Here is a 19,008-nt window from a genome sequence, read left to right as displayed (position 1 = left end):
AAATTCTAAAGCGCAACCGCTACCGGGGCCGCCACCGCTGGTGGGGGCCCACTGTACTCTTTGCACTCCACTGCACACTGCACGTGTTTCCAGGCTAGTTTTTGAAGCTGATTTCGAATTTAATGACCGTTTGAACATTTACGAAGTAGTTTTAGTGCCTTAGTAACATGTTACGAGGCTTTCAGTGGTGGTTGACACTGGATAGGCGGTAGGACGCCTACTGGTTGACCTGACCTGACCTGACCCGACCAGGCCCAAATGCATGAAGACGTCCTCTTTGATCAAAACCAACATGAAATTTGTTATCAGCGCCCCCCCCCCCCCCAAAAAAAAAGCATAAAAGCTTCACTTTACGAAGTTCTAGCAGGTCCGATTTTCCCGACTTTTGGGTCATTGACCTGACCTGGAAGGTCAACCAATGACCTATGACCTTAAAATTGGGTATCATCGGCTTCCTCTCGTCACGGGCAACACGCTCGTTTTTTCCCCGCGAAGCTCTAGCTCGATCAGGGGCCGAACGGCAGGGGGGGAGGGGGTCCAACCGACGTACACGTTAGACGCTGTAAAACACCGCACACAGCGAGGGTTAAGTCAAATTTTATGGTCGCCAGCACGGGGCCGGGGGCGGGGGGGGGGTGTTTGGACACCCCTCCGTAAGGTTTTCCGCAAATATATAAAAAAGGCGGCGGCAACGCGGCTGTTTTCGACACTGCTATTAACACATCCTTTCTACACATTGTATCAACATGTCAGACCCAGGTCACCTCAGGTCAGGTCACCAGGTCAAGTCAAGGGACCCAATCTCCGAAAAAATTAAACACCCCCCTAGCAATACAGGGCAATATAGCAATATAGATACACCTATTGACCGATCACTTTGAAACTGTCTGCATATGACAAGGGTAACAAGATATAGGTACAAAGTGTATTGTCTCATATTTTTTTATATTTGTGACTTAAGGTAAGGTCAACTGTGTGACCTCTCCATTATAAGTCAATGGGAGAAAATACGACTCGTCCGGATTTGCGGCAAAATGATCCCAAACAATTAAAACATGCAAAGAGTAGCACTGGCATGTCATTTACGTCGACTGGTGTCGCAATGACTTGCGCATTGAGCATTATAGGTCACGTGACGTCATCAAAGGTCACCAACAGTCAGGTCACCAACAGAGGTCAACCAAAGGTACTACCTGTCAGACATAACACTGCACTTCAGGACTAAAACTGATAAAACATAGGAACCTAATAGAGGTTGGTAGCGGAGTTGCGGAGTTGCGGAGTTGCGAGTTGCGGTTTTACGATCTGCAAAATAGTTTCGGAGTTGCGATTGCGCTTTGGGTACCTTAGGTTGCGGAAGGTAGCGGTAGCGGTTTCCAAATTTCGGTAGCGATGCCCACCTCTGTCTGGTATTTCCATGTTCCGCCCCTCAGCTCTCATGCTGACTAGTGGGGCCCACAACACCTCTACTGCATATGTAAATGCGTGTGCCGCTGCCGCCGCCTTGACCGTCTCATTGCATTCAGTGTACCCTGGAATGGGAGCGAGCTGCGGCGCCTGGGCCGCTGCCGCGACTGAGTGGGGCGGCCAGAGTGTGATGGCTGGTGACACGGCTATGTAAACCGCTGGTGAGGATTGGTGACAGCTGTTAACGACTGTCGGGACTGTCTGGTCACTGGTCAGTAGCGACTACCTGGTGGCAGAGAAGCTGAGATGGCGGTCGGACTGAGGAGGATATTGTGCTGTCTCGTGCTCGCGAGTTCGGTGGCGCGGACTTTCGGTGAGTGCTGAAGTTTGGGAGGTGGGACGGTGAAGGGAAGCGATTTGTGCTACCGGAGGGCTTCGGTTACATGATCGATCAACCTATGTTCAGTGTAAGATTTTCAAGAAGCATTCCCGACAGTTGAAGTGTTGATCCTATTCCACCAGTGATTGTCTCGCTAATGCACTTACCACCGTCCTGCTGTTCTGCCCCACTGCTGACCCCCCATCCTTCCCCCAGCCCAGAGGGACGCGGGCTGCGGCCGGCGCGGGTTCGCCGGCGGCGGCCAGTGCCGGCCGCCCGGCTCCTGCTCCCTGTACGTCTCCGGACTGTGCAGCGGCGGCTGGATCTGCTGCCGACGGTCGGAGGGAGCGGTCAGTTCTGTCACCTTTCCCCGGCCGGGGGCGGACCGCCGGCCCCCGCAGCCGCTCACCCGCCGTACAGTGGGAGCCGGCGCTATCGTCTTCCCGGAGCAGGCGGTCGGGCCGGAGCGTCCGCAGCCGGAGAGGGGTGGTCAGGGCACCGGGACCGGCCGCCAGCCGGCACAGGGCCGGCGCACCCTGCTCCGACCGCCCTTTGGTGAGCAGTGACTGATGGTGGGGCAGTTATATCGATGACGTAGTTAGCAGGGTGATGGGGGCATTGGACACTACCTGGGATTGTGGGACAGGAACAAGTAGATGAAGAAACCCTCTAATGTATGTGACTTGGCGGAAACGGTCATTATATTGGGGAGAAGTTCATGACGCGTCCATAAATAAGCAATCCCATCACCGTTCTCAGCTGTGTGTTTTCGTTATCAGCTGTCCGTTATCGTTCTTATGTCTATCATAGTTCTCAGAACTTTAATGCCGTTCTCAGCTATTCGTCTTCGTTCTTAGCTGCTCGTTACCGTGCTCAGATACCGTTGCTTATCAGCTTACTCGATACCATTGTCTTACTTAGCTGCCCGTTTTCTTTCCCAAATATCCGTTGCCGTTCCCAGATGTCCGTTTCTTAGCTCTGACTGCTTCCGTCCTCAGTGTGCCGCCGAGACTCGGCCGACTCCCGGCGCCGCGGCTCGGTACGCCGGCGGCGGCAGGCGCCGGGGTTTTTCTGTGGGGCCACTCTCATCTCGGAGCGCTACATGCTGACGGCGGCCCACTGTATCACCGAGGAGCGGCCTGTGAACGTGGTCCGGCTGGGCGGGTTCGCGCCCACGGAGGACGGCACGCCCACAAAGCCCGTCGACTACCCCGTGGAAAAGGTGCGCGGAACGGTCAGCCCCTCGGCCGGTATATGTAGTGTCAGAACATTGGGGATGAGCATACTTGGGAGTTGGGACTCGGACTGGAGGATGTGCTTTATGTTCCCAGCACGTGTGCACGTTTCTCTTACGTTTACGAGTATTGCGGTATTTTCTCTGTGCATACGTCTTTCTTTCGCGGCCGACTCATGTCCAGCTCCCGTACCCCCCCCCCCTTACCGGCCCCGTGTCTCGTCAGATCACCACGCACCCGCTGTACCGGTACCCGGTGGTGTACCATGACCTGGCGCTGATCCGACTCGGCCGGCCGGTCACATTCACACCCACTGTGCGCCCCTACTGCCTGGCGGCGCCCCACCAGGACCGGCCCGGCACCGACGCGCACGTGGCAGGAATCGGCGCAAAGGAGTTCGGTACGGGACGGACGTAATGGGCGGCGCAGCGGGTCGACGACACGTGGTGTCTGGTGCGGCTGTCTTTTTCATTGAATGTAGAGGAGTTGATTTTTAGTCAGATTTCAGTCAGGTACTTGACGCTCTGCCGATAATAATTCGCTATTCTCATGCCCCTCCCAGCCTCTTATCTCAGCGTCTTACCCCTCTCCTCTCTCCGACAGGCGGTAAAGTCGGCGACGTGCTGCTGGAGGCGCCGCTGCCGATCGTCTCGGCCGCCGAATGTCTGACAAACCTGACCGGCGGCCGCACCACGCTCCAGCTGCCCCAGGGGATCACGGACGGGTGTGCTGCGCGGGCGGCGGCGAGTCCGGCCACGACGCCTGCCAGGGCGACTCGGGCGGACCGCTGCGCGTCGAGACTGACGACGGGCCGCGGCTGGTCGGCGTCGTGGCCGCCGGGGAGGGCTGCGCCGCGCCCGGAAAGCCGGGGCTCTATACGCGCGTGTCGCACTACATCGACTGGATCGACGGCATCGTGTACGGCGATGGATAACTTCGGGCATGGGCGACTGTCCTGGCTGGCGTATGGAGGCTGCTGAGATAGGCACCAGGATACCGCGCGGTGGCAGCGCTCAACTCAATTGTCAGAGCCCGCTGTCGTACTGTCGGGAAGACGACTTTTCGAAGCAGATGTATAGCATTGTGCCCAGATACTACTGTGCATAAGTCGTGTGTGTATATATTATATTAACCCGCATAAGTACTTACTCACAGGATCAATAAATTACAAACCGAATAATCTTCAAACCGTCCAATCTTGGGGCGGACCAGCAGCAAGAAAGAGAATCGCCATATGGGTGGGAGGAAGATCGGTGCTAGGGAGAAGAGACTTAACCAGAGTTTCCAATAATTGCTCCTTTTCATGTTTTACATTTCAGAACTCTTAAAATGTCTTTCAATCACGAGATTGAGCTTCACGGTGCGAGCGACTTTACCGAGTGTCATTTGAGCGAACGTCATTTGAGCGAGCCATTTTCAGCGACTGGCAACTTAGCGAATATCAAATTGAGCGATTATCAAATATAGCGATTATCAATTTAAGCGAAAGCTATGTTTCAGCGACATCTTTTTTGTCGACTACAGTTTGAGCGACTGTCATTTGAGCGAAACACTTCATCGTCCCGTAACGGCGTATTTTTTTCTTTTTTCTTTTGCGAGCGATCGTACAACGCATGTTTCCGGAATTTTTCATGGTTATCCGGAACTGGATGGCGGATGTCACGTTCAAAGTTCAGACATTAAGCTCCAAATTTAATGCCACATTTCTAAAAAAAAAATCCAGTGGTTCGATTTCACCACCTGCTGTTTGCCAATAATGATGACCAAACGTTTGTTCAGAGATTCATATTGCTTGTGCTGTTTTTCGCGAAATTCCCCCGCTTGAATTTGGATCAGTTCCCCATGTTGTAAAATTTGTTCTTGCCCCAACGTACGAATTTCCAAATATTTTAGTGAGGTCCCTGAAACATAGACTGGATCCCCCTGTGCCATCCCTCGAGTTTATTATTGGTCCTTGGCATTCCTTCCATCGCCCTATATCTCACGTTCCACATTTCCAGAGCAAAGTTGCAGAATGAGGCCAGATATTTTTGTGGTTTCCAAGCTTAAAGCAATTTTTTAATTTGCCGCGCGCAGCTTGAAGCATGACACATCCCAAGCGGGTATTCCAAGGGCAAGAATTCCCGAAAAGTAGCAAATGATTGACTTCCGTCGCGTTCGGTTTCGCTGTAACTGTGTTCGCTCAATTGGTCCCCCATCGACCTCCATATATTCGCTCAATCTGGTTTCGCTGATTCTGGTCCTCGCTTAAGTTGATAATCGCTGTGATTGAATTCGCCGACTTGACAATTGCTGAAAAAGTCAATCGCTTAAATTGATAATCGCTGAAAAGGCTTCGCTCAAATGTCGTTCGCTGAAATGACGCTCGCTCAGGTGTCGCAGAACCTGAGCTTCAGGCTTCCGCCGTTCACATTTGGTCGTGAGAGCTGATAACACAGTTAGGGCCCACAAATATATGCTGCGGCGTCCATCTTCCATAGTGTGCAAAACGGCGCGCAAACCGCGCCAGAATTCTAGGCAGCGTTCGATGTCTCCCGGACGACAAAAATTCTTTGCCGTCCAGCCAATCCCGTCCAAGGTCAGCGGGGGCTCGGCTGCGGTTATGAAACGTGATTGGCCGGACGGCGTAGAATCTTCGCCGTCCGAGAGACATCGAACGCGGGGCTAATGTGCGCCTTGTGAGGGAAACACTCATGAATATATTTGTTTTCTATAATAAAAGCAAGAATAAAAACAAATTTTCTGTGTCTATTTTCGTATGCTTCTGTAAAATTTGTTTGTTTTTGTGCCCTAGGAACTGTGATTTTGATTTCTCAAAGGATGCAGTGAGGTGGGTGATGGTGTTGTGTTTTCAAGCATCAGGATCAGGATTGAGATTTATTCAGAGCTTAGCCTTACTTAGAAATACAATTGGAGGCCAAACAATAAAACACATGAATAAAAATTGAAGGCTCATACTGAAGCTATGTAACCTCATAACTAAAACATTTTACTTTACATAGTTTGAGGTGTAGCACAGAACGCCAATGCCAGCTCGTAGAATGAGAATCAGTCGGGGGAGGTTTGGTCAATCGTTGTCATTTTTAGCACGTGCTATTTTTTCACACGTGCTAAAAATGACAACGATTCTGCTATTTTTGACAACGATGAGGCCGATTTCACTCCTCAGCGAGGAAATGAAGATTTTGGAAAGATAAACACTGATTTTGGAAAAGAAGTGCTGCCACCTGGTGCAAGACGAAGAATCCAGCTTTATATGCCTGTTATTTGTATGGTAGTTTGTTTTGTGGCCTGAAGTTGGAACTTAAAATTGAAGCATCCGAAAATGATCGATATTGATCGAAAACATGATGTTGATGAAAAAATAATATTTTAAGTTGAGAGAGGAGGCCATTTTATCCAGATGCAGTAGTTTACTTCTTGAAATTATTTTTGCTAATGACGGCTGCTAATTATCCCTCATTACATGGCAGTCGTCGTAAGCAAAAATAATTTCAAGAAGTAAACCACCGCATCTGGATAAAATGGCCTCCTCTCTCAACTTAACATATTATTTTTTTCATCAACATCATGATTTCGATCAATATCGATCATTTTCGGATGCTTCAATTTAAAGTTCCAACTTCGGGCCACAAAAAAGGGTATACTTCAACGTTGGACTACCATACAAACAACGGCCATATTAAAGCTGGTTTCTTCTTCTTGCACCAGGTGGCAGCACTTCTTTTCCAAAATCAGTGCTTGTATTTCCAAAATCGTGATTTCCTCGCTGAGGAGTGAAATCGGCTTCATCGTTGCTAAAAATAGCTGATAGCGTTGTCATTTTTAGCACATGGTTGCCAAAAATGGCATGTGCTAAAAATGACAACCATTGACCAAACCTCCCCCAACTGGAATGGTGAAACAAACCAAAAAGAAATAATTAGAAATGTAAAATATGCCTGGGAAAATTATACAGAATTTATTGAATTCAAGTGTAATTTATTAGAGCATTGGTTTGTGCATCAAATAAGTTGATTTGATATTAATTCAAAAAGGTAAACTTAAAATTGATCATGAGCTCTAATTCAAATTCAATTGAGTAGTTATGCGTTGTTTCCTTGTTTTCATTTTGGCAGCCCCTTAGCGCTCCTTAAACCTCAGCAAATAAGAATGAGAACGAATCTTTGAGACATGATAGAGGACAGAGGTCAATTATCAATGCCAGGCTGGGCTTTCAATATAATTGCAATTTTAGTTTAGCCTCAGGGCTCAGTTTGAGCTCCACTTTTGATTCTGATTTATTGTGTTCAGTCTTTTTCTTAGCATAGGATTAATGTGGGGACTTGTGTTAAGTCACAGTTTCAAATATTTGGTTATTGAATGAATCTGTTTCATTACTCATCCATGCTCTTGCTACTCTTAGTTGAGATGCTAATACAATGATTGGTGTGACAGGAGCATTTGGGACAAAGATATCTTGTAGTATTTGCATTAGAAATGAGTGAAAAATGTGAAACAAAGCAATGTAATGCAAAACAATTTTGAGATAATTATCTCCCATGAGTAAACTTCAAGTGCAAATGAAAAGAAATTGTCATGTTCCATTTCAGGTTGGCTGATGGAGGATGACGTCAACCAGGGTGGCGGCAGTGGCGAGCAGAACGGGCGCGTCAACGGCGCCGTCGGCGGCCGTCCGACCCATCCCCCGCGGGCGGCGGCGGCGGCGCGCGGCCCAAGCAGCCCTCCAGGCCGCGGCCGCCTCCGCCCACCGAGGAGAGCGACGACGAGCCGCCGTCGCCGGCCGCGGCGCGGCGCGTCAACGGCCGTCCCGACCCGCGCCTGCTGCTCAGTCACAGCGCCAGCGAGTCCGACTGCGCGCTTGACGAGTGTGTGTACACGTACAAGGGCGACCGGCCGGCAGACGTGAACCGCAACCACCACCGGCCGCCGGCGCCGCCGCCGCCGCCGGCCGGCGGGCGCGTCTCGCCCGACCTGGACTTTCTCGAGATGGACTTTGACCCTAGTGCGTTCGATACGAGCGAGGATGAGCTGGAGGTGCCGGCGGCGGCCGGCTGGACGGCGGAGGAGGGCAGCTCGCCGCCGCCCCTGGCCAACGGGCCGCCGCCGCTCGAGTCGCCGTCCCCGCCGCCGCCCCCGCCGCAGCACCCTCCCCCGCCGCCCGCTGGTCGCCGACGAGGCCGCTGGGAGGTGCCGTCGTCTCCGTCGCCGTCTCCGCCGCCTCTCCGGCGGGTAGCAGCCGGTCTTCCCAGAGCTCCGGGTCGCGCACGCCGTCCCCCTCGCCGCCCAGCTCCCGAGCGAGCTCGCCGGGCGCGACGGCGGCCGCGGCGCCCGCCGAGAACGTCAAATTCAACCGGCTGTCGGCGGCCGGATCCAACTCGGACGACAACCTGCGGTACAGTGACACCGGCAGCCCGGATAGCAACGCGGCCGAGGCGCGGCCTGGCCGCCGGCCCGCCGAGCACAAAGTCACCAACCGGCGCCTGGTGCGCTACAACCTCAGCTCGAGCAGCGCCCCGGCGGCCCCTCCGGCGGCTGCCGACTGTCCCCGCGACTCCCTCACAGTCGCAGCGAGCACAGTGCCGTGGACGGCGGCTCGGACAAGTACCGGCACTGCTGCAGCAACGACCTGAGCGACGCCAGCCGGGCGGCTGTCACGATCGACTCCGGCGCCGAGAGAACTCGGTGTTCAACATCCCCGGCGGGGGGCGCCGGCGACCCCAACCTGCAGCACGACGGCTGTCACGGCGCGCCAGAAAAGGCCTTCATGGCGCGCAAAGGCGCCGCCAACGCTGCCGACTCGGGACTGTTTGAGGTGAGAGATGCGCTCACTGCTTGAGAGCTGCTGAGAGGAATGCATTGACTTCAAATGCTCTTGTGTGACTGACAGGTCTTGGTGGGAGACATGACGAGTGTTTGTGCTTCCAGGCTACACATTTGTTGTTACGATCGTAGAAATGAATGGTTTCCGTTGCATGTCGAACTAGCTTGGTAATGATCACTGTTCCTGAGAAAGGGCCCATTGTGTTATCGTGGTTTGCAGCTATTTCTATGTCATATCCTTATATCGTGCTTTCGTGGCTCTGCATCGTGTGAAAAGTCTTGACATCGAGCCATATGGCCTTGTCCGCCTCTTTCGTGCATCGCTTTTGCTGGATGATTTTTTTTTTGTAAATTATTGACGTGTCTGCAGTCCACTGCCTTACAGTCCGTGACAATTTTGCTTGAATCCAGCCCTCTGGAAGGTGATATCTGCTGTGACTGTTGGTTGTCATGTTTCCTTCCTAATTTAATTGTGGACTCTGGAGCAATAATCTGGCCTGGTACCTCTATCTCCTGGTACCCTGGTATCTACACCTCTATCAGAATGGCTGTGATCTCTCTGAGAATGTGATGATCTGATCTGACAGTTTGATCTGTCCCCTATCCGTCAGAATGGCTGTGATCTCTCTGAGAAGGTGATGATCTGACAGTTTGATCTGTCCCCTGTCCGTCAGAATGGCTGTGATCTCTGACCATGTCTGACAGTGTGCCCTGTCCCCTCTCCGCTAGAATGGCTGTGATCTCTCTGAGAAGGTGATGATCTGGACCGAAATGGAGGCCTTCACGCGGCAGGTGACGCAGATCGCCCGGTCCGCCTGCGGCGCCACTGCCGTCATCAACGTGTTGGTAAGTGACGGGACCGTCCAGCGCCCCCACCGCCCCGTCTGGGGCCCGGCGAGAGGTCCCGCGCCCCGAGCTGGCACCCGGCCAAATGGGAGCAGCCGCCACCACCGACTCCAGTCCTGCATTTTGTACGCCACAGCCGGCCACCGTCAGTGTCACGCTGCAGAATTTACCTCGCGGTTATGGCGGCGTTTCGATCGGTCCGGCTATAACACTCGGGCAATTATCTGGGACGGACGACCGTCTGTCCTTCCGTGTCGTTCCCGGTGGTGCCGACCGATTTTAGTGGTAGCACATGGATCTTCCGTGGAAATGACCGCTGTTCTTATTGTTACGTTCATGTGACGAGCTTGATATTCGATTACAGCCACATATATCACCTTTGTAGTGTCAGTATGGTGGTTAAGTTCTAATAAGTTATTGTGTTATGAAGGATGGTGTGGACGCGAAAAACATAAAGTAAGCAAACACTAATTACCTAAGAAACAACACCTCAGAACCATTAGCGTATTTTGACCATCGATTACCACGCTGTCCCCAATCTGTCCATCCTCCCGTGTCCGCCCCGTCGACCGCTAACCCTCCCTCTGTGGCCATTCTTCAGCTGGCGCTCGGCTACCAGCCGGACCGGCGGCAGCAGCGGCGGCCGTCAGCACCCGGCTGCGCCGCGAGTCCGCGCCGCTGGCCGACTACCTGTTCTCCCGGTCCGAGGCCGGCTGTACACACACGCAGCTCATCGAGGGCGTCGAGACGCTCAGTGGCGGCGAGGTGAGAGGCTGGGAGAGGGAGGGTTAGCGGTGTAAGAGAACAACAGGCGAGGGAAAGGCAGGAGCGAGTGTAAGGTCGAGATGGATCAGGGCTCAACAAAGCCAGGACAGAAGAGCAAGAAATTGTGTTGTCCTGTGGTGTAGCCGACCGCTGTAGATTACTTGAACTTGAAGCTCCCTGATCCGGCGGCGTCTAACTGACGTTTGGATGTTAAGAGGCTGTCGGTAGAAGTCCTCGACCCGCACTTACCAGGAATACGGCACCTTCAGGAAGCCTGAATTACATCCCTTCTCACTAGATGACGCGCGCGTCTGTACACGGGCCGCTGTGTAGCACTGGGATCCCTCCGACACGCCATGTGTGTGTGGGTTGGTAGGGGGGGGGGGGTTAGCCGTGACGTGTGTAAGGGGGGTATGAACCTGCTACCCGATATATGTAATGACTCAGTCATCCAGAGTTTCCGAAGCATTGACTGATCAGATGACCTCCTCTGGGACTGACTGACTAGTAACAGTCGCACAGTCGCAGCAGTTCGATCACCCGCTGTGTCGTGCTCCGTTCCTGGATCGGGCCGAGACGCTCCCAGTACCGGGAAGGCGGTCTGTTTGGTGTTGGATCAGCGGTATCGTGCTCGGCCTGACGTGGGACGGACTTTGATCGGTCGGGCTCCGGAGCTCCGCAAATCGCGCTTCCGGGGATTAGTGTATGTAGGACTGAGGTATTTGGTAGCCGAGTCACTGCAGAGGTTCGTACGAACCCAGGATAATGCCGTCAGTTCCGTTGTGCCCTTTGTTTTGTTTAGGAACCGAAGCTGTTCGGTGTGGTATTTCACAGTGGTATCATATGCTAATCCTAACGAACCAAGATAAGACAAGACTTCTTCCCGTTTCGGTTTGCTTCTTAGAAACTATAATTAGCAAATTCCCTTGCATCTCGTGCACGTGTGGGAGCACAGGTGTTCTTTCCGTGTAGCAGCGGTTGCAGACCTGCGTGATAAAGTCTGTACACGTCCCGGCCGCACGCGGCTCTGACAGGCCACACATGGCCGTCCCGGTGTCGGCCTGTCTGGGCAGGTGTGTGTACGACACTCCTCGGTCGGTCGGGGTCCTGTTTGACACAGCTGCCCCCCCCCTCCCCCCTCCCGTGGCACACCTGGCGTCTGTGCCGTGGACCCGGACAGCGACAGGGAGACCCGGGCAGGGATGGGACGGGGCGGGTAGTGGCACAGGGAGACCCGGGGCAGACATGGATGGCAGACATGGACATGGAGACATGGCTAATATGATATGAGCAGCGACAAGCTAAGAAGAGCGATTGAGTTAATTATACGCCTATTTATGTCCGCTTTTCCCTTGGGCTGGCGTAGCTTCAGTGTGAAATAGCCGTGGCGTTAGCATTGAACGTCAAATAGTTTTTTTTTTCACCAAGTTTTCAGACACTATTTTAATCAATAAGCGTCATCATTATCATCACTTTATTCTCTACACTTCCCTGACCCCCTCCCCCTTCCCCCCGCCCTGTCTCCAGGTGTGCGGCCGGTTTTTCTGCATGTACCCGCGGCGCAGTTTCCAGCTGGTGCGCTGGCTGGCCGGCTGGCTGCGCCGGGGCGCCGTGCCGGTGGCCACGCTGAACCTCCAGCGGGGCGTGCCGCCGCAACAGACCGTGCCAGACGCCTGGCATCACCAGATGGCCTTCGGAGTCGGGCCGCAGGTCAGTTGGGGGCGCTGGGGAGATGATCCTGGGTCAGTCGGGCAGTCGGACTCCATGTCAGTACAAGTCAGTAGAGATGCAACCCTAGGTCAGTCGCTAACGCTGGGGGACGCCGGGTGTCGGCCTCAGGTTGTTTGGAACGACGAGAAGTTGATCCTCCGCGCCGTAAACCCTAATGAACAAACAGAGAAGTTGATCCTCAAGCCAGTTGGATAGGGGGAGTCTTCACCGATCTCGCCAAGATCGGTGAAACACGAACGTCCCAGGTAGAACCCAGGTTCAATATCATCTACGTACTGTAGTAATTGTGGAATGTTGACCTCTGCTTGGACGTGAGGGACAGTGAGGAAATTATCGTGTCCGTAAATTAATGTACCTTTGTGTTGGCATACACAACATGATTCTTTCTATCTATAGAAATAAAAAATGGTCCTTCCCCCATGTTCATCCATTCTGAGCGTGATCTGAGCGTTCTCTGTACCATTCACAATTCTGTCTGGGGTAGGTAGCTCGATATGTGCTTTTCCCGCCCACTTATCGCCCTCACGGCGTGTGCGGTAGATTGCCGCGCACCTGTGCGTATCCCCTATCGACGCCAGTCGGAGGGCGCGGGCCGCGGTGCTCCGTACTGCCGATTGGTGTGCGGCACGGGCGCCCCTCCCTCCCCTCACCGTGACGGGGGGGGGGGGGCGGCTGGGAGGTTTATGGCTCTGACTAGGAGAACAGGCGGTATCGTGCCGGAACGGGGCAGGGTCGGCTGCCCGTGACACCAGTCGGCCTGGGTGTGGCTTGAGATGTCTCGAGCGCGCGTAGAAATAGCGTTCAACTATTTACTCAGGCTCCTAATCTATTTGATCTTTACTGTATTCTTAATCACATTGCTTTTTTAGTTTTGACGTCTTCCTAACCACGCATCACATTGGATATCTGCAACCGTTCACTTTTACATCCTTTTGATCTATGTTTTTAGGATTTATGTATAACCCGTGTAAGATCCTTCTGTCGTTCTCGGTGTACACACGTCTTTTCTCTCCCTGGGCAACTGTGTGGGTGAGCATCTGAATCTGTGTGTACCTGACCCCCGCCTCTCCACCAGGGTGTGTACCTGACCTCTGACCCCCCCCCCCCTTTCCAGGGTGTGTACCTGACCTCTGACCCCCCTGCCTCTCTCCAGGGAGTGTACCTGACCAACCCGCTGGAGTGCGTGTCGGCCTCCCTGCTCGGTGAGCAGCTCTCGAGCGACTCGGTGCTGCTGGTCCGCAGTGAGGACGTCACCGCTCGATGGCGGCACGGCTGCTCGCTACAGCCGCTCATGACGGCCGAGGACCCGCGCTGGAGCAACATGAACGTGCTAGGTACGGAGCGTGGGAGTAGCGGGCTTCGGGTTCTTGTAGTGTTTCCCCAGCCAGTTGCGTCATCCTCTGTTCAACCTTCTCTCTTATCCCGATATATTCTTGCTGGTCCTGGGTGTCGATGACCTTGGGCACTTCGGGAGACCTAAAAACCCAAGCATCTTGGTCATAGTATGTTGCTGACGTGTCCATCTCCCCGCCCCTCGCGGCCACCTCGTCTGACCGTCCGTGTGCCCGCTCCGGTGTCCGGCAGGCCAGGTGGTGAACGTGCTCCGCGAGGCGTCCGACCCGCCGCCGCCGGGCGTGCGGCGCGCGCTGGCCGCGCACGTCACCATCCCGGCCTGGTACCGCTCGGGCGTGACGCTGTTCGTGCGCCGCTCCTCGCCGCACTGCGCCGACCTGCTGCGCGAGCCCGAACTGCCGCGACTCGAGGACTGCTAGCCGGCCAGCGACTAACGACAGCCGAAACTCAGCCGCCGCACCAGCCCGCAGCGCCTGGTCGGACTTCGCACGTGAAAAACTGCAGGATTTCGAACGGGAAAATCATCTGTGATGGAATGTTTCTTAATTCTTGGATTGGTTGTAATGCGGTGAAAGAAACTGAACAGTGGAAGGTTCTGGAGCTTTCGATTTATGAACGCCTTGTGGGTCGCTGTAGGCGGAGTGTGGCACTCTGAGAAATTGTGCTGCTGTGCGGCGGGCGCCGGTCGTTTTTCGCAGCGGACCGGTCCGAGTCGCTCTCTGCCATGTCTCGTGCTGCCAAGTGTGTACCGGCCGTCGGGAAGATGGGTCCTTCATTGTTTGTGTATATTGCAGATCATATATTTATGTGCGCCGTAATGCTCTATGCAAAGTGTGTTTGTGTAAATATAACCCGCCATATCGACAGTGTCTTTGATGATATTTTCTTAAAACAACTTCGGATTCCCAGACTAGCATCGGGCCGTTATTTGATGCACCCATAGCGAGGTGAACTGACCCCCATATCATATGATACAATCTGTCATCCTCACCACCACAGCAGTGTAAGTCATGACAAATAATCCATTCATGTGCTGGCTGTATGTTGTCCTGTCGGATGCTCGGCAACGGCAGTGATCTACCTGATCAACCTCGAAAATGCTACTCTATGTAGGTTCCGCGTTTCAGTTGCCAAGTTGTAGGTACCTGCTTGCCGTCTTTTCGAAAAGCAATCAAAAGACATCGGCAAGAAATTACGCTTAAGTCTTTTTCTGTATCCTCTTAGTCTACTTAGTCACTAAAACGACATATTTTTCACAATGATCGGGGAAAAACAAGGTGACACTTGGAATGAATCGGCGAATTTTGAAATAGCAGCCTCATCTCGAAGCCTCCATCAGGGCCAATCAGCTGTTTCAGGCTTTGTGTTGATGTATCACGGAGACGTTTGCTGCGTAGTCTCTGCTGCTGCGCCATTCCCTATTTTTTCTTTGTGAGAATCCTCGCAGTTATTGAGGTTTGAATTCAGGGAAGGTGTGAAACAAAGAACCAAGAATGTCTTATGCATATCTTTTCAAGTATATTATCATAGGCGACACAGGTAAGAGTTAATCGTTTTGTTCGTGAATGCGCCGCTTATGTCTACTGGTCCGTGGATGCCAATGGCCATTTGTTGCATATGGTGCTCTGTTTTCATCATGAGGGGCTGTCTACTGAATCCAACTTACTTAAAATGCAATATTCCTAGTTAACACAATGGATGAGAATTGGTCATTTTCTTTTGCATGGATTCAGCATTGAGTTATAACGTAGTCTCGGAAGGGTGGTGTCCCCATTTACAAGTGGCTCTTGTTCATATTGCACCCATTTTCTCAATGATTTGGCTGCTATAAGCATCAAGGTGTAATTTATCCCTAAAACAATGTGTTCTGGTTGCGTCATTAGCTCAGCGGTTCAAGGTTGTAGGTACCTAGGTGTCCTACACTGGTAGGGTGTTTTTGTTTGTTTTGGCTGGTATTTACTGCCTCCAGTACTCTGACCATAGTTACATATATGTCTAATAATTTAACAATTTGTACATAATTTGCAACCAACAGGTGCTATTTAAAAAAAAAATCACATGGTGCTATTGAATATTTATGTCTGTAGGTCCCTAATGAATGTACAATGCCTATACCTACAATAGAAGCTATCTATACCCTCTTTGCGTTGAGGGCTCTTAAATCTCACAAAAACTATTGATGTATTTTTCCATAATTTGTTTTGTTTTACATCACAATGGATTGCATTTGTACCCCCCCCCCCCCATGCAGCGACCTGTGTTGCAAATTTCTGCAAATCATTACAAAATAATTTCCTAAGTAATTAATGTCAATTACCAATTAACCTTCGCCCTGGTGGGGGGGGGGGCCATTTTGGCCCCCCCCCTGTGGTTTTTCAGCGATAACTCAGAAACCACTTGAGTTAGCGCCCTGAAACTTTGTATAGCTGTTTATTCAACATTTTTACATCATGTCCTTTTTTGGGGGGTTCGGGTCAGGTCAGGTCAGGTCACAAGGTCACCAAAACTGACACCACCTCTAAAAAAGTTCAAAGCTCTCTCAAAGGCACAGCTTTTATCCGATTGATGTAAAATTTACAGTACTTGAAGATGTCACCCAGCTCTACAAAATGGCTATCTCGGATTTTTTATAAATGTGACCTAAGGTCAGGTCAGGTCATCGCTGCTCCCCATTATAAGTCAATGGGAGAATCGAAAAGTAGTTGTTTTTCAGCTAAATCGGGCGTGATTGTTCCTATATTTCGTTATTGAAGTGTCTTGGGTCAGCAAATCACAGCCCATGTGAAACCATTTGCTTGTGACCTCGCTGAGGTCACGCTAGGTCATCTCCCTGGTCACCAGAGGTCACCAGCGGTTTTTCTGCACTTACTTGTTATTGAATAGAGATAGAGACTCCGTTCGACGTTTATCGTGTTTGTCTCGTCAATGCGGATCGAATGATATGCAGCATGACCTATTTCGGTAAGGTCATGACCTTGACCTGAGGTCAAATTTTCAAAATGACCTTTCGAGGTCAAACTATATATCATTCGACGCGTCTCGACGAGCCAAGCACGATGGTGCATGAATCGTTTCTCTATTTTCTCGTGAATGCATGCTATAGTTAAAAAATTTTCAACGAAATTTGCCAAGTTGACCTTGCATGACCTCTGTAGGCCAAACCGTTGAGCTGAGGTCAAATCTGACGAACTTTGGCGAAAGAGCTTGAAAAGAGCTATCGATTGCTTTTTTCCGCGGCTCTCTAGCTCTTCTAGTTTCCGAGCTACAGCGGAATATGTCCGGCAACACCGAAAACACTGAAATTTGACCTATGATGACCTCTAGCGACCTCAATATTGACCTTAGCGAAAAAATGACCGAAATACTTTCGAACGTACTTGTTATGGGCTTTCGTTTGCTTTTTTCCGCGTCTTCCTAGCCCTCTTCGTTTTCGAGTTAGACGGGGGGGGGTCATTTTGGCCCCCCCCCACCAGGGCGAAGGTGGCTCAGACCCACACCAGGGCGCGGGTTAAAATTAGTCACCTTAGTGTAAACTTTTCAATGATCCCCATTTGGTATTTAGTAAAAGATGAAGAAGGTGTACATACTATTGGAAAAGAGCTACAAGTTTCAATACTGAAGACTACCCTAGATCAAGGTGTTATCATCTTGTACTAGTATGTTAGTAAAAGCAATTAAGACTTGGGGAAAAATATGTCAAGTTTTAGTAAGGAAGTGAATAAAACTTATTTTTGATTGACTGCTGAAATCACTGCTGAAGCAGTCATTTGAAATGACTGCTGAAACAGTCATTTGAGCTGACTGCTAATTTTGACTGCTCTTTCATTCACTACTGTTTCTGTTTCACAGGTGTGGGCAAATCCTGCCTCCTATTGCAGTTCACAGACAAAAGATTTCAGCCTGTACACGACCTGACCATTGGTAAGCGTCTGCTGCTGCTAATGTTTACCTTGACCAATGGACCAATAGTCATTGGTCACTCATTTCAATTTGTTGAATCACAACTCAGCAAATGTAATATCTCTACAAGGGCACTTGGTAGCCAGCTGCATCATAATGAGCTGAATTGACAGCCCCAAAACTCCAACAACCATGATATCGACGCGCTGTCCATGTGACTTAATCCAAGGCGTGGAAGCTGGTCTCACCATCCAACCATCCACGTTCCTTTCCGTTCCACACCGCTGACCGCCTCTCTGTGTGTCGCAGGCGTGGAGTTCGGCGCCCGCATGATTACCATCGATGGCAAACAAGTCAAACTGCAGATCTGGGACACGGTAAGGGCTCGGCACCGGATACGGGCTGCCTATTGATCCATATGGGCCGGGATGTCCGGTTATAACGGGCAGAACTATTGACTAACTACTGTAATAGCCAGCTAGTTAGTGGCTTTTCTGTTTTGGCAAGCGTGAACACGTTGGAGTTCCGGATTGACATATGCCTGCTGTTTTTTTTTCGCCCTTATATCGCATATTCCCATGCTGAGCTGATTCCGTTTGAAGAAAATTACTTCCCGACTTCTGTCTGCTATATTCAGTTGACAATCTTCTTTTCTATACATCCAGTCGATCATCATCCACTTTTTTCCTGTTTGGCTGGAATGACCTTCCCATGCAATCGCTCACATTACACACATGCGCCATCTCATCGCCCCCCCCCCCCCCACCCGTCCGTCGGCCGGCCGGTGACCCCTCCCCCGTGGCCCGCAGGCGGGTCAGGAGGCGTTCCGGTCCATCACGCGCTCCTACACCGCGGCGCGGCCGGCGCGCTGCTCGTGTACGACATCACTAGGCGCGACACGTTCAACCACCTCACCACGTGGCTGGAGGACGCGCGGCAGCACTCCAACTCCAACATGGTCATCATGCTCATCGGCAACAAGAGGTGTGTCATGTGTGTGCGCCGACCGCGGCCGGCGGGCTTGGAGGGAGGGGAGGGACAGGACACGGAGAGATGGCGGTGGAGGGATTTCGCCAAAGCTAATTAGGGGGTTCCTCGTACTTTTTATCTTTGACGGTGGTCTCTGTAGACGATATATATTCCAGTACGCTACATCTTATTTTGCAAGCTTGCGAAGTGTCTGTATTGAAATTGGAGAATATTTTACGTTGCTGTTTCTTGCCTGCGGAGTACCCCACCATTATATCGAAGGTCAATGGCCTCTGTTGGCACGTTTACAATTGTTGTTTTTATGTGATGTTTGTTGTACAGATCTAAGCAGCGCTGTTGACCCGGCGCTCTACAGAAGATGCTCACCTGTGCGTGTCCCATCGGTGACCTGTGATCTCTCTCCATGGCGTAACCCATGACCCGTGGCTGCCCCTGGCCTGACCTGTGTGTGACCTGTCACTGTGACCCGTGACTGACCTCTGCCCTGTGTTCCGCCAGCGACCTGGAGTCGCGGAGAGACGTGAAGCGCGAGGAGGGCGAGGCGTTCGCGCGCGAGCACGGCCTCATCTTCATGGAGAC

General features: G+C 51.9%; 2 protein-coding genes and 1 pseudogene across 2 annotated transcripts; all 3 read left to right on the top strand.

Annotated features, from left to right (window-relative positions):
* The first annotated feature begins 2,395 nt into the window (after window positions 1-2,395).
* Window positions 2,396-3,955, top strand: LOC122372096 (venom protease-like). The gene is made up of 5 exons (XM_043348970.1): window positions 2,396-2,423; window positions 2,785-3,008; window positions 3,247-3,421; window positions 3,625-3,752; window positions 3,791-3,955. Exons 1-5 carry the CDS (start codon window positions 2,396-2,398, stop codon window positions 3,953-3,955), a joined length of 720 nt encoding a protein of 239 aa, XP_043204905.1.
* Window positions 3,956-9,775: 5,820 nt separating this feature from the next.
* LOC122372095 lies at window positions 9,776-14,403 on the top strand. Its single transcript, XM_043348969.1, has 5 exons — window positions 9,776-9,815; window positions 10,292-10,455; window positions 11,983-12,165; window positions 13,340-13,520; window positions 13,771-14,403. The coding sequence occupies exons 1-5, from the start codon at window positions 9,776-9,778 to the stop codon at window positions 13,956-13,958; spliced, it is 756 nt and encodes a 251-aa protein (XP_043204904.1). The 3' UTR covers window positions 13,959-14,403.
* A 558-nt stretch (window positions 14,404-14,961) lies between these two features.
* LOC122372094 lies at window positions 14,962-19,003 on the top strand (annotated as a pseudogene).
* Window positions 19,004-19,008: the final 5 nt, after the last annotated feature.

This window comes from Amphibalanus amphitrite, unplaced genomic scaffold (assembly GCF_019059575.1).
Source record: "Amphibalanus amphitrite isolate SeventyFive unplaced genomic scaffold, NRLGWU_Aamphi_draft 001316F_arrow, whole genome shotgun sequence".
In the NCBI taxonomy this organism is placed as follows: domain Eukaryota; kingdom Metazoa; phylum Arthropoda; class Thecostraca; order Balanomorpha; family Balanidae; genus Amphibalanus; species Amphibalanus amphitrite.
The sequence above is the reverse complement of the archived record's forward strand: the minus strand, read 5'-3'. Positions and strand labels throughout refer to the sequence as shown.

Bases quoted from the DNA above. Each gene is read 5' to 3' on its own strand.
- LOC122372096 (XM_043348970.1), top strand. From the start codon at position 2,396: ATGGGGGCATTGGACACTACCTGGGATT. The intron at 3,422-3,624 runs GTACGGGACGGA...TCTCTCCGACAG, and splicing joins AATCGGCGCAAAGGAGTTCG to GCGGTAAAGTCGGCGACGTG. The intron at 3,753-3,790 runs GCGCGGGCGGCG...GACGCCTGCCAG, and splicing joins GGATCACGGACGGGTGTGCT to GGCGACTCGGGCGGACCGCT.
- LOC122372095 (XM_043348969.1), top strand. From the start codon at position 9,776: ATGGGAGCAGCCGCCACCACCGACTCCAGTCCTGCATTTT. The intron at 9,816-10,291 runs GTACGCCACAGC...GCCATTCTTCAG, and splicing joins CGACTCCAGTCCTGCATTTT to CTGGCGCTCGGCTACCAGCC. The intron at 12,166-13,339 runs GTCAGTTGGGGG...GCCTCTCTCCAG, and splicing joins CCTTCGGAGTCGGGCCGCAG to GGAGTGTACCTGACCAACCC.